The 13961-nt window shown below is 42.0% G+C and overlaps 1 protein-coding gene across 1 annotated transcript in view; it reads right to left on the reverse strand.

The window, feature by feature from the left end:
* LOC122792713 (vomeronasal type-2 receptor 26-like) overlaps positions 1-13697 on the reverse strand; it is a 50055-nt gene extending 36358 nt beyond the window's left edge. The window contains exons 1-2 of the mRNA XM_044060298.1: positions 13629-13697; positions 13196-13319 (exon numbers count right to left, since the gene is read on the reverse strand). Of these exons, the coding sequence (XP_043916233.1) occupies positions 13196-13319; positions 13629-13697 (193 nt within the window). The remainder of the gene's footprint in view (positions 1-13195; positions 13320-13628) is intronic.
* Positions 13698-13961: the final 264 nt, after the last annotated feature.

Here is a 13961-nt window from a genome sequence, read left to right on the forward strand (position 1 = left end):
TTCTGAGTCTTCCCCGCCACCTCTGGCGGAGGAAGTTCCCAGGGAGAGGACTTGTAAGAGGAGACATCTCGACTCCCTTATGGAGTCTCTTACCAAGGACATGGATGCTGATGAAAGGGACGGGTCCCCAAGATCTCCATTGGAGGACGTCTCCTTTGGAGACATACTCGAGATCCTCAAGGTCAAAGGTGGTTGGTCTACCCAAACCCCGTCCTCAGAGGAATCCGTTTTCCTGGAGGCTTTTGGTACAGGGCCATCTACATCCTGGGTGTCCCCCTGCTGATCCTCTCATTGATCTTGTGGCGACCAGGGCCTGGAAGGAGCCAGATACTGTGGAGCCAGTGCCCAAGAAAGCAGACAAATTTTTGAGCCCTTCTCCAGACAGAACCTTTTGGTTAAAGCGATCCTGGTTCATGCTATTTTGGTGGCCACTGCCACCAAGAAGTAACTGGCAGAGCAGAGTTCTTCTGTCCATCTGCCCAAGCATGAGTCAAGGGCTATGGACAGATTTGGAAAGTGGGTGTTCGCTTTGGCTGCTTTCAGTCTGCAAGCACTAAATTACCTTGCGCATTTTACCCATCTCCAGAGGGATTTGGTAAAAGAAGTGACTTCATCCCTCTCTGGGTCCATGTCTGAGGAGGAATTCAAGGCTATTTCTCCAAAGTTGTCAACCCTTCATTCAGTGGCGAATTCATCCATGAGACTCCTTTCCAACACTGCAGAAGGGTCCTCATGGGCTGTGGGCTCAGGTATCGCTATTAGGCATCATGCCTGGCTCCGCTTGAGCGGGTTTGCAGAAGCCTTCAAGACGTCATTTGTTAATGCCCCCTTTGATGGTTCCACTCTTTTTGGTCCCACTGTGATAGACACTTTGACCCTCAGTGAACAGGAAGGGAAGAACTTGTCAGCCATTAGGATAAGATTTTCTGCCCCTCAGAGGTTCTTTTCCAAGACTCAGAAGGGGAGTAAGAAAATGTGATTCAGGAAGGCAGAGTCTCCCTTTCAGGATGTTCAGGAGGATTCCTCTTCCAGGGGACGGGGAAGAGGTTTCAGTGGTAGACATTGCCCGAGGGGCAGAGGAGGCCCACAAAACCAAAGTTCCAGGGAACCCTTCTCTGAGAAACCTTTGCAACGTCCCTGAAGTGTTGCCCAACTGTCCTTCCCTGGAGGCAGTCGGGGGTCAGATATTGCTGCACCCGCTAGCCTGGGCAAGTATCAGAAACGATCTGTGGGTGCTAGTAATTGTATCCAGGGGTTATTACATTCCCTTTTTGGAAATTCCCCCAAAATTCAGTCCTCTTCCAGACGTGCCACCAAATCAGGAAGAGGCAGCCTGAAAGGAGGTCGTAAGCCTTCTTCATAAACGAGCCATCCAACAGGTCCTCGCAGGACAGAGTGGATCCGGAACTTATTCCCATTTCTTTTTGGTTTCAAAGAAAACAGGCGACCTACGTCCTATTTTGGATCTCAGTCGAGTGAACCAATTCATGCAGAAGTCAAGGTTTTGGATGGTGACTGTACAATTGATTGTGCCTCTATTGCACAGCAAAGACTGGATGTGCTCTCTAGACCTCCAGGACGCGTACTACCATGTAAAGATGGATCGACGGTCCAGGAGGTTTCACCGCTTTCGCTTGGGAGTCGATTATTTCCAGTTCCGGGCCCTCCCCTTTGGTCTCGCCTCTGCCCTCTGGGTGTTCACCAAATGTATGGTGGTGGTAGCAGCTCACCTCCGACTGCAGGGAATCCAGATTTTTCCCTGTTTGAATGATTGGCTCCTGACGGCCCCTACAAGGCATCAACTACTGGACAATATTCACTACGTTCTCTCCCTGTTCCATTGCCTGGGTATCACAGTGAACATTGCGAAATCCTCCCTCAATGCAAAACTTCAAATTCATAGGCACTCTGTTGGACACCACCTCTCAGATTGGAGCCTTACCTCCTCGAAGGGTGTCGCTTATTCGTGACCAGGTTCAGACCTTGCTGGAACTAACCTGCTCTCCAGTATCACTCATTCTCAGGGCTCTAGGATCGATGGCTGCAGCCATTTATTTGGTTCCATTGGCTCGGTACCACATGAGGGTCCTTCAGTGGACCCTCGCAGTTCAGTGGTCAGTGTGGCAGCATCCTCTGTCTTTTACCATTCGGCTCACCTCAGTGTGTCACAAGCATCTGTCATGGTGGATTCGATCTCTGGATCTCCTAGCAGGCAGGCCTTTCGTTCCTCGTACGTCTGTGGCAATAGTCATCTCAGATGGTTCCCTCCTGGGGTGGGGGAGCATTTCCAGGGACAGACGGTCCAAGGGACTTGGTTGCCCTCAGAGACCAAACTGTACAGCAATGTTCTGGAGATGAGAGCAGTCATTTTATCATTGCAAACCTTTAAAGACTGCCTTCCTCACGGGATGGTTGCAGTTCTATCAGACAACATGGCTGTTGTGTGGTATTAGACATTCAGAACAACTATTTGTGGCCTTCTCTGTTAATAGAAAAGGCAGTGGTATTTTGAAAGTCACGATTTCCCTTTGGATTTCGCAATGTATTTCCTTTATTTATTTTTCAGAGGGTATTTCCTTAGCTACACCAGTGAGGGCTCTTTCAATGAGGGCAGTTTTTACTTCCATTGCCTTTGCAGATCGTCAGTCTTTAGATGACATTTGTGAGGCAGCAATGTGGTCTTCTCCCCACACGTTTGTTTCCCACTATAAGTTGGATTTGATTTCCAGAGGAAGGGCTTCATTTGGCTCCACAGTTCTTCGGCATGTCCTTCCTTGAGATGTCCCAGGATTTAGGTAGCTGGAGAGTCTGACCCCAATGTGAGGAATGGTGACTAGATAACATCAGATTTACAGTTATGTACTTACCATAACTTGGCATCTGTGTTATCTGTACTCACCAATCATCACGATCCCACCCTCCAGACCCCTGCTTGGAAGATTGGTTGAATTTGGAGGTACTATTTGGTTTCTATGGTTTATCTGTCTAACTTCCTTGTGCAAACTTGATCTGAGGGAGTGTAGGGCAGCAGAGCATTATAGGAGGGGAGGAGCTTGAGCAAAGTTGTGTTCTGAGTATGCCGGCTCTGATCCGATATCTGATCCAGGACCCTAACGTGATGAATGATGACTACAGATAGCACAGATGCCAAGTTATGGTAAGTACATAATTTTAATCAAACTACTGTGTGTTGTACAGGTTCACTGAAACTTCTGTATGCTCTCTCTACTTTTTATTTAAATGCTGTGTAACAGCTATAGTCATAGATGAAAAGGGTCCAAGGACCAGCCCACCTAGCCTGCTAACAAAGTAAATAAAATAGTGTGTCTTGGTGGTGCATAGCACCCCTTTGATTGAACTAATGCCCAGAATGCTGACTTTTCTTTTACTGATTCATACAGAGACTTGGTAGCATGCAACAGTGTCTCAAGTAACTCAGTCATGCGCCCTGCAAGCCCCCACGCTATGCTGCGTGACATGTGGTCATAAGCCATCTCCTGGGATGTAAACTGAAATAGCAATCTCTCATAATCAGATGTTGTCAATTTTCATTTGTTCTCTACTAGGGTTTGGAGTTTATCATCTGATTTGACTCAGTCACTTTTTACAGCTCGTGGATACTGCAAACTCTTGAGCTCCTCCCTTACCCATAACGCTCTAGTTCCACTCCATACCTCAAATTTCGTTTGCCGCCTTCTCATATGGACATGGTTACTGTTAGCTCTCGAGCATTAGTGTTTTCATCCGAGATAAGTGAAATAATTTTTCTTCCCTTTTGGCTATCTTTCAATTTCTTTCTATCTAAACTAATTTTACTTCCCTTATCGTACACTTCTTCATTGTAACTTAGTTACCATTGTTGGTAGTTTCTGCTTTCTTTCTATTCTACCTTTACTGTAACTTTCATATTACCATCGTTGAGAATTTTTCTGATTTTCTGTATTAAAAAAAAACAAAACTTTTCTGCCCTTTTTTTCTATAGTACTTACTATTTAAAATGGCTGAAAAACCTTTGGGTTTCAAGAAATGCGGAGTGTGTGGGCATAAGATCCTTCTGATGCTAATGACTACTGTGGATATTGTTTAGGCCCTGTGCACTTGATGGTGTCCTGCGACATTTGCAAAGCCTTTAACCCCAGGGCATTGACTGATTGTAAAAACAAATTGAAACTGAAAGGACTTTTTTCAACAACCTTTTCTGAGTCACTGGCTGGAGCTGAACTCTCCTAGGCAGACAACAAAAGACTTCAGAAAGCACCAACTGGAATCTTCTGGATCCTCCATTCCTTCTTCCAGTCTGACTTTGGAGCCAGCCCAGAAAATCTCAAAACAGTCGGATCCGAAAATCAAATCCTTGGATCCGACTGCTTAGGATACAAGGTCTGCCTCATCAGATCCGGCTCATTCATAACTGAAACAGCTCCCCCGGACCCGATATGTGTCTTCTCTGGACCCTGTGCCCTCTCTGCTACCATCCCCCTTTTGGGAGAGACACCATCACTCTAGGTCTCCTTCAGTGGCCTCTTCTTCCTGTTCCTCTAGAAGTCTTGCAGAGGCAGATATGGACAGAGTGATGAGGAAGTTTCTCTTCGCACAGATTCATATGGGAATTCTCCCAGCTCCTACCCCTTTGGGTCCGGAGACCTTTACCAGTATTACTCCATCTATTTTGGCTCCTTCTCTGATCTGTCATTTGGCTTTGGAGCACTTGGATCCAAGTTTTCCCTGACTGTCTGTATCAGATCCAAAGATTGTCATATCTTTGACTCTGAGCATGTTGGAGCCAGATGACTCTAGGAGCAGAAGCATCGTTGTCTCATCTGAGGTGTGAGAGTCATCTCCGAAGCTGTTGGAGCAGTCTCTCCCCCTCAGAGCCTTGGCATTGGACACCTCGACTCTGACTTCTGCCTTGGGTGGACTCCCTTTTGGTCAGAGGGAGCCGACTGTCCAGAAGCATGTTTTCTCGGCTTAGTCAGCATCCTTCTTCCCAGGGCATTCTGCTTTTGAGGTGGTAGAGAGAGTTTTCTCTTCTAGAGGACAAACTAAACCCCCCTTGGATCTTCCTTCTGGATCCAGTATGTCTTTGTGCCTTGAGCGTTAATACTGTACTCAACAGGGATAGCCAGCCCAAAGTTTGCAGGCCAGCCAGCAGGGTATATTTATGTCTTCCTATACTTCTCCAGGGCATCCCACTGAAGAAGTCCCTAGGGAGAGAAAATGCACAAGGACGTACTTAGACTCCCCTCAGGAGTCGGACACAGAAGATACCAGTTTCGATGAAGGAGCCCCCAAGATTGCCACCTGATAATGTTTCCTTTGGAGACATTTTGGAGATCCTTAAGTATAGGGGTGGGTGGTCTACCAATAATGCTTCTCAAGAGGAATCTGTATTCCAAGAGGCATTTGGGTCTGGCCCATCTACTTCCTGGGTGACTCAGCCCACCAATGAGCTCTTTGATTTAATTTCTTGGTCGGCATGGAAGGAACCCAGTTCTGTTGAGCTGATCCCTAAGAGACCAGATAGGGTCCTGGCACCACCAAAGGGAATAGAATTCTGGAGCAAAGGAGTACTAGTAGATGCCATGGTCATAGCAGCAGCCTCAAAGAAAGAAATCTTGGCACAGACTTCATCTGTTCACCCCTCTGACATGGAGTCTATGGCGCTGACATCATAAAACACAAAAAAAGAACCAAATCCAAAGAAAATAATAGACCAAGCTGTTCAGTCCCCACTTCATTTTATTCCAAATTGAATGTGGTACCTTGGCCATTTGCCTTATCAGGATAATGAACCAACAATATAAATCCACTTTTATATACAGGTTAGACCCAGTTAATTGACACTTAATTGTACAATTACTCAATGAATAGAATTACACTAATTAAACTGTTCATAAAATACACACCAATATTATAACTAAATACATTATTATTAATTTCCTAAAAAAAAAAAGTTAACATCACTTCATACATTTAAACAACTTTAACTTTCAAATTAACTTCACTTCCTGATTTACAAATATAAATTAACTTCCAGATTTAAACCCTTAGGAAAATGTCCTGTAATTTTAATATTTTATTTTTTTTTCTAATTCACTTAACTTGCTAATACACTGAAAAAAGACCTGTGTCTAAGCCATGATGTACTTTACGGAAATGCCACAGGACTTTTTAAATTACAATTTCTAATGACCCCCAAATGTTCTAGAATCTGAATTTTTACTTTACGTTTAGTTTGACCCACATACCATCTAGGAATATTGCAACCACATCCAATTATGTATACTACCCCACAAGATTCACAATCAAATCTGTCTTTGGAAACTTTGGTCCCTGTAAGGTTTTTTTATTTTAGAACAAACCTTACAACTCCCACAAGCAAATGATTCCCTTCGCTCATAAGGTACAATCTATTGTCTATACCTAAAATGTAACAATTCTTTCAAATTATTGTATCTGCAATAAGAAAAAATCATGTGCATTGGAAAAAGCTCACCCACCATATCATCCCAATAAATTACATGTCAAAAATTCTTAACTGTATTCTCCAAAACTACAGAAAAAGGAGAATATTTAGTGTCAAAGAATATTTTATCATCACACCTGTGCTTGTTCTTTACATCACCTACAAATTTATTTACACTCCATTTTCCACATCATTTCATTTCTCCATTTTCCAAAAGTTTTTTTGCCATTGTTTAATTGTACCATGGAATAACCACAAACTTTAAGATTAACCTTTATCTCCAAGAAACCATCATCCTTAAAAAAAATCCTCTGATGTGTTGGTAACAATTCTCTTAAATTCTCTATACAGAATAGAGTTAATCAAAGGTGGTGGGTGCATACTAGTTGCATGTAAAAATTGTTTAATGCTATTTCCTTTTGATAAGGTTTGTACTGTATATTTGATTTCACCATCCACATAAAACGCAACATCCAAATAATTAATAGATTTCTTATTTAATTTGTATGTGAATTTTAAACCATGTGAATTCCTGTTTTATTCATTAAAAAAATCAAATTCATTCTCATTACACTTACAAATAAAAAGCAAATCAGCTATGTACCTTTATGTGTTCAGAAAAAAATTGTCGAATACAAAAATTTCTTCTCAAAAATTTCCCATATATATATATTATTCATAAATAGGGGCAAAAGAAGCTCCCATTGCTGTGCCTTTAACCTGCAAGAAAACTTCATTCTGAAAGGGCGTTGGACAGATTTGGGAAGCGTGTTTATGCTTCAGTGACTTTCGCACTTAAGTTGTTAAATTATTTGGTGCACTTCACCACACTTCAGAGGGATTTGATTATAGAACTCTCCAAATCCCTCTCGGGGATAACTGCTGAGGCACAGACTTTCGTTGCCTCACAGTTGGCTGCCCTACAGTTCATCTCAAATTCATCCATGATGCTCATTTCACATGCAGCTGAAGATACCTCAAGGGCTGCAGGCTCAGGCATTTCCATTAGGAGGCATGTGTGGATGCGTTGTGTGATTTTTGCAGAGCCCTTCAAGTCTTCCTTCATCAGTACTCCTTTTGACGGAAGTTTGTCGTTTGGCCCCAAAGTGATGGACATGCTACACTATCCAGGTGTGAACAGGATGGTAAGACCCTGTCTGTAGTGGGCATATGTTTTTTGACCCCTCAAAGAACCTTCTGTTGGAATCAACAAAGTTATCAGAAAATGTGGTTTAAAAAATCCCAGGGTCCTTTCCATGATATACATGGAGACAGTTCCTCCAGGGGCAGAGGGGGAATTCTAATGGAAGACACCACCCACGCAGCAGAGGAATCTCACAGAATTAAGGATTAAGGGATTTCTTCTCTGACGGATCCTACCAGCACTCCTGAAAGGAGGCTAGATTGCGCACGACTGAAGGCAGATGGGAGTTGATTATCCCTGCACCAGACAGCCTGACTAGACATCACAACAGGTACATGGGTGCAGAGGATTATTTTCAGAGGTTATATAGCACCTCTTTTCCTGCCCCCTATTAAGATTAAATAAGATTCCTGATTTTCCACCCAGTCAGAGGAAAGAAGCAGCACAAGAAATAAAAAAAAAACACCTACGAAAAAGAGTCCTCCAAGATGTCCCCCAAGACCAGAGAGAATCTGGAACCTACTCAAGATTTTTTTAATGCCAATGGAAATGGGACTAGAGACCAATTTTGGATATTGGCATTCTGTTCCAGATGGTCACAGTTCAGTCCATTTTGCCATTTCTGGATTAGGACAGCTGGATATGGTCATTAGATCTTCATGATGCTTACTATCACATAAAAATGAACAGACAATCCAGGAGATAGTTGTGGTTTTGGCTGGGAATCAGTCATTACCAGTCCAGAGCTCTGCCCTTTGGCCTCACCACAGCCCCCAGGGATGTTCACCAAATGCATGGTGGTAGTAGTAGCAGCTCACTTGAGACTGCACAGATTCCAAGTGTGTCCTTAATCTGGACAACTTGCTCATGACTGCTCTGACAAGGCATCCATTGAGCAAACAAAAGATATTATGTATTCCAATTTTTTCTCACCTAGGCATTACCATCATTCTCAAATAGAGTAGATCCAACTCAAATGCTAGAATTCATAGGAGTCTTGTTCAATACTGTATCAATGACAGCCTCCCTTCCACTGTCAGGGGTACAAACTATTTGATTTCAAGTAAAAAGGTAATTTAAAATTTTTCAGTTTCAGCTTGACTGATTCTGCAGGCTTTAGGGTCAATGTCTTTAGCCATAATTCTGGTTCCATTGGCAAGATACCATATGAGAATTCTTCAATGGACCCTGGTGACTCAGTGGTCCATCCTATACCATCCTTTGTCCACCTAGATCAAATCAGGCATGCAAGAGGTAGCTCAGGTAGTGGATTTGCTCAGAACAGATTTTACAAAGCTGCCCTTTCATACTTCCTTAGCCCAAGGCCATAGTGACCACAGAGGCATCCTAATTTTTGTGAGTGGGGCACTTCTTGGGAAAGATGGTCCAAGGCACCTCGCCTCCCCCAGAAGAGGTCAACAATGCATATCAATGTCCTAGAAATGACAGCAGTTCTATTAGCATAACACACTTTCCAAGGCTGTCTTCCTTCAGGGACTATTGCAATTCAGACAGACAATATGTCAGTAGTCTGGTACATCAACAAACAAGGAGATCTTACCCTTTATGCTGAGAAGCTCTGAGTGTGTGGCAACTGGCATCTCATCCAATTGATTTGTCATAGCAATGCACATTCCATGGAAATCCAGCATGATAGCAGACAAGTTGAGCGGATCCATCTTATTACCTCATGAGTGCTCTCTCAAGAAAATTGTGGATGAGATATTCCGCCAATGAGGCCAGCCATGCTGTGACCTCTTTGCATCTCCACCAAAAATAGAAGAAACAGTGCGAAGCACACCAATAATCTACTAGAGCACTGTTGAAAGGTTGCTGTCACCCTGTGTGCACAAATTTTTCACCACTGATTTAGAGCTTATGGTGTTGTTATTAATATGGTAATCTGCAGGGACATTGCCTTTGCCAAAGTGGACGATAATACGTTTTTTGCACTGAGTTTAAGACCATGACCTTGGCACCAATCATTGGTTTGCGTAAGTCCGTCGTGTAGAATGTTGACATCATTTGGGGATTCAGTGACAGCTTCCAGTTTGCAGTCACCAGCAAACTTTGTCAGCCACAGACCTTTTGTTTTTGCCTGTACTTCTGAGAAGTAGATTCCAAACAATAGGGGCCCCATCACCGATCATTGTGAAGCACCACTGGTAACGGGCCTGCTGGTGGAGGTGGAGTCCCCTATTTTGACTGTATGTGTTCTGTCAGTAAGCCAGTTTGCAATGTACCTGACAGTATATGGGTTGACCCCCAGCTGAGTTTTCAATGATGCCTGAGTGGGGGATTGTGTCAAAGGCCTTGGCCAAGTGTAGGTAGTCTGTATGCACGGATGTGCCTTCGTCCAGGGCTTTAATGGCAGTCTCAAAAAAGTCCACCAGGTTCAACAGGCAGGATCTCCCTTTAACAAAACTAAACTGGGTCGGGGCAAGTGTTTGAAGGTCGCCTATATCCTTGTTGATATGGTCCATGATGATTCTCTTATATATATATATATATATATATATATATATATATATATATATATATATATATATATATAAATATCAAATGTGTGTGTATGTATATGTGTGTCTGTGTATGTATATAAAAATCATACCTCTGAAACTCTTAGCATAAGAGCATAAGAAATATGGACAAAGCCTAAAATAATGGACAGGACGAAGGCCCAAAAATAGTGACAGATTTTAAATATTGCTCTTATAAACTTGGAAAGTTGCTAGAATAACAGGTTTTCTGTTAGCGTGCATTTTCTGAAAGATATGAAGTCTGAAACTCAAATTCCTTTCATTACGTCATGACTTCAGTCTTCAGTGATTTGCCAGAAAACTACAAAGTTTATGAGGAGCAGACAAAAAATTAGGCAAAAATTTGGACACTTGAGTGGTGTACTGATTGTAATATATGTATTGTCTGGAAACCTGGGCAGTGAAGACAGAGCAGTTGAGGAAGCTAGAGGTGATGGAGATAAAGAGCCTGAGATGGGTGGTAAGATGCACACTGGGGACAGATGAAGAAATGAGGATAATGGAGTAGAAGCCCGAGTAGCTCCAATTACAGAGAAGGTCAAAGAGTTCATCTTACAGTGATTCATTCACATGTGCAGGAAAGCAGAGGACAATCTTGTGAAGAATTAGGTCAGACAGGAAGATGGCAAGAGAAAACGAGAGCATTTAGCAAAAAGATGGATGGACTATGAGAGACGATCTGAGGCAGAAGAAGACAGGAGAGTGGCAATGAGTAGAGCGGGGGAGAGAGGGAGACAGATGATGCAACATGTCCCAACCCTGTGTAGAAAATGGGAAAAAGGAGGTTGATGACAAGATGCCTAGCATGCCTTGCTGTGGATTGCTACTTGCCGAGTAGCGTAGAAGCTCCATGTTACACTCCCTCCTAGGTCGTTGGGTGCAGCACGTGAAAATTAATTTTCTTTTTCACTAAAACTCCAGATGCAGCTACTGCTTGGGCTGAAGCCCAACTAAATGGCATTTTATAAAAAAAAAAACTATGCCAGTGATGTTCACTGAAAATATCATGACAGAATCTCAGAATTTTTTTGCAAATAAATACAGGCCTTTATATATAGAAAATAAAAATAGCCAAAAACAGTCAATAGTCTAGTGTTATTCCTCAAGAAGATGGCCACTAGTAAAGGGATGAATATTGATTTAATATAGAGTATACATCTAGGACATGGATGCCCATAGTTAAAGTGCAGAGTGGAGTCAGAGGGTAGGACTAACACTGATCTACCAGAAAATGGATATGGGAATGCTCATAGCACCATTTGACCACAGGGTACAGTGTGAAAAAGTTGCATGCATGCTAATTTACATTGTTTGGAAGGATAGTGAGTTCATGCTGCATTTCAGCAAGGTAGTAGTCACTCCTCACTTAGAATAATGTCTACAGTCCTACAGACCATACAGAGTTAGGAACATCGCTATCTTTGATGATGGCATGTTAGTAGTTAATTGTAGACTCCATGCCAAAATACTGGATCAGTCAACCTCACTGGATATTCATCTCCTGGAAAGTTTAAACACAGAGATCAACTATTATGAGGTCACAGTTGGGCAAACTGTGGTTTACCTTGCTAGGCATTTTTTTTTCTGTTACCTGATATTGTGTGACCATGGAATTATATATCAATAAAGAGTTGAGGGAAAGTGACAGTCCTCACATGGGGGGCTTGCCTGCCGGCAAAAAAGCACGTTTGTGGTAATCTGACCCACAGTTTTGGGGCTATGTGATCTGATAAGTTTGACTTGTCCTGTATTTTGCAGGTAATGTGAAACTGACTTCTCTTTAAGGAACCATCTTGGAAAAGGTGGAAAGAAATGAATCTATGCTAATAAGTATATAGGGGTGGGGTGGGGGTGGGGGATTAACCTATGAGGAAAAGATGGAGGCCTAAATCTCTATTCATTAAGAAGTAAGACACTCAAGATGTGATCTAGGTCCACAAATTCATGAATGGAGGTTTACAAACAGAAGTGATGAGGAGTAAAGGGGGAAGGGTGATAAAGAGGGCACCAGCTATATTTAAAGAATATCATTTATAACTTTAAACCTAAGGAAATATTTTTTTTTTCATAGAAAGCATTTTCAGTTGAGTGGAGCAAATTGCCAGAATTGGTGATGGAGTATAACTCATTAAAGGTCTTTAAGATGCCATGAGATTAATGAAAACAGGGTGGGATGGGTAGCTGCAGATTCCTAGTTTAAGGCTACTAGTGAACTAGGCAGACAAAACTGTGTTTTTGTGAACACTGATTATGTACTGCACTTTACCTCATTGGGTAACCAATAAAAGACTTGAAACTTGTAAGTGCAAGTCTTGGAATGAGGCTGTATGAAAATGGCACTTATCCATATTAACTCCAAGGTCATTGTGTGCTGGAACATTACTTTTCTGTAAATTTTTGTTATCTCTGAGTTAGCATATGTAAATAGAATGAGTTCTGTGGGTGAGTGCAGTTGGACTTCCCCTTTCCAAAAAAAAAGCTTTAAAGGAAAAAAATTAGCTTTTTACTTTTGAAGGCTTTTCTGTAATTCTAGGACTTATGGGTCTTAGAATTAGAATAAGAAGCCACTTTTCTTTATGTACAGGGTATTTATGTGCTACTTGTGTCATTGTGACAATTATCTTGTCAAAGCTAGTTCACCTTAGACTAACAAACCAAGCAGTCCTCCATTAAATGACTTAAAACCAACACCCAACGTCTGATTGCTTTAAAGATAATTATAATAGCTGTGGAGGTTTAGATAGCAGTCTTCCATAAAAAAATCTTTTGATGGATTACTTTTTAGTTTGTTGGTCTTGACTAAATGGGCTTTAGAGACAGAGATTCATTGCATAATTTTACCTTATCCTGTTAATACTGATAATAAGTTTACCTTTTTCCACACAGATGCACAATTATCTTTCATTTATATTTAAATAGCTACTGCAGCAAACTAAAGGCCCAGCACAAACAAGAAAACAATTAGGTTAAGCATTCACACACAAATCACCTCAAACATAGACACATGCTGTGAAGTATCACACATTAAATGAAACTGAAACTCACCAGTCTGATTAGCAATCTCTGATTCTGAACAGACAAGACAATTGAAACAGCAGTCTGGCTGTCCCTCCTGGCTAGCTCTCCTGTGTCCAACAGGACAGCTTTCACTGCAGACTGAGTGTGGGATCTAGAGATAAGAAAAAATAGGTCACACTCTTGGTTGCTGGAAACAATGTAACTAAGTGGTCAGCCTTTAATGCCTAATCTGTGACTGATTTTGTGCCTGGAACCGCTGCATGACTGAGTGATGAGTGCCAGGTGACTGCACACTGCTGGTTGAGTGATGCAGTCTGAGTGACAGCAGAGTGTGAGATTGAACTGAAGAGACAGTGCAGAATTACTGACACTGGAGTACAGACACAGACTGACTGAGACTTAAACAGACAGACTGTCACATGACTGACACTGCCACATGAGAGGTTGAGTGGGTACTTACTGACTGAGACTGAGACACTGATTGCATGGAACTGCTGATAGGCAGGGCTGAGTCACTGAGAAGATCCATACTTTGTCATAACAACATGCTGAATGATAGACAAAGACTGACATGATACTTGATGACACATCTCTCATCAAGTCACATGTAAACTCTGAAAACAAGTGACTCTAATAGACTTTATATAAGTAGAGTGGTATCAAGTCAAGTACACTGGTTTAAAGTACAGTAAGGAGTTATAATAAAGAGAGAGTATAGAAGAGAAATTAATAGAAAAATATAAAATATAAAAGAAATATAGAAAAGCATATTAAGAAAGAAAGTAGAAGAAAA

The sequence above is a fragment of the Protopterus annectens genome, chromosome 2.part0 (genome assembly GCF_019279795.1).
Source record: "Protopterus annectens isolate FY-2018-M chromosome 2.part0, PAN1.0, whole genome shotgun sequence".
NCBI classification, from domain to species: domain Eukaryota; kingdom Metazoa; phylum Chordata; order Ceratodontiformes; family Protopteridae; genus Protopterus; species Protopterus annectens.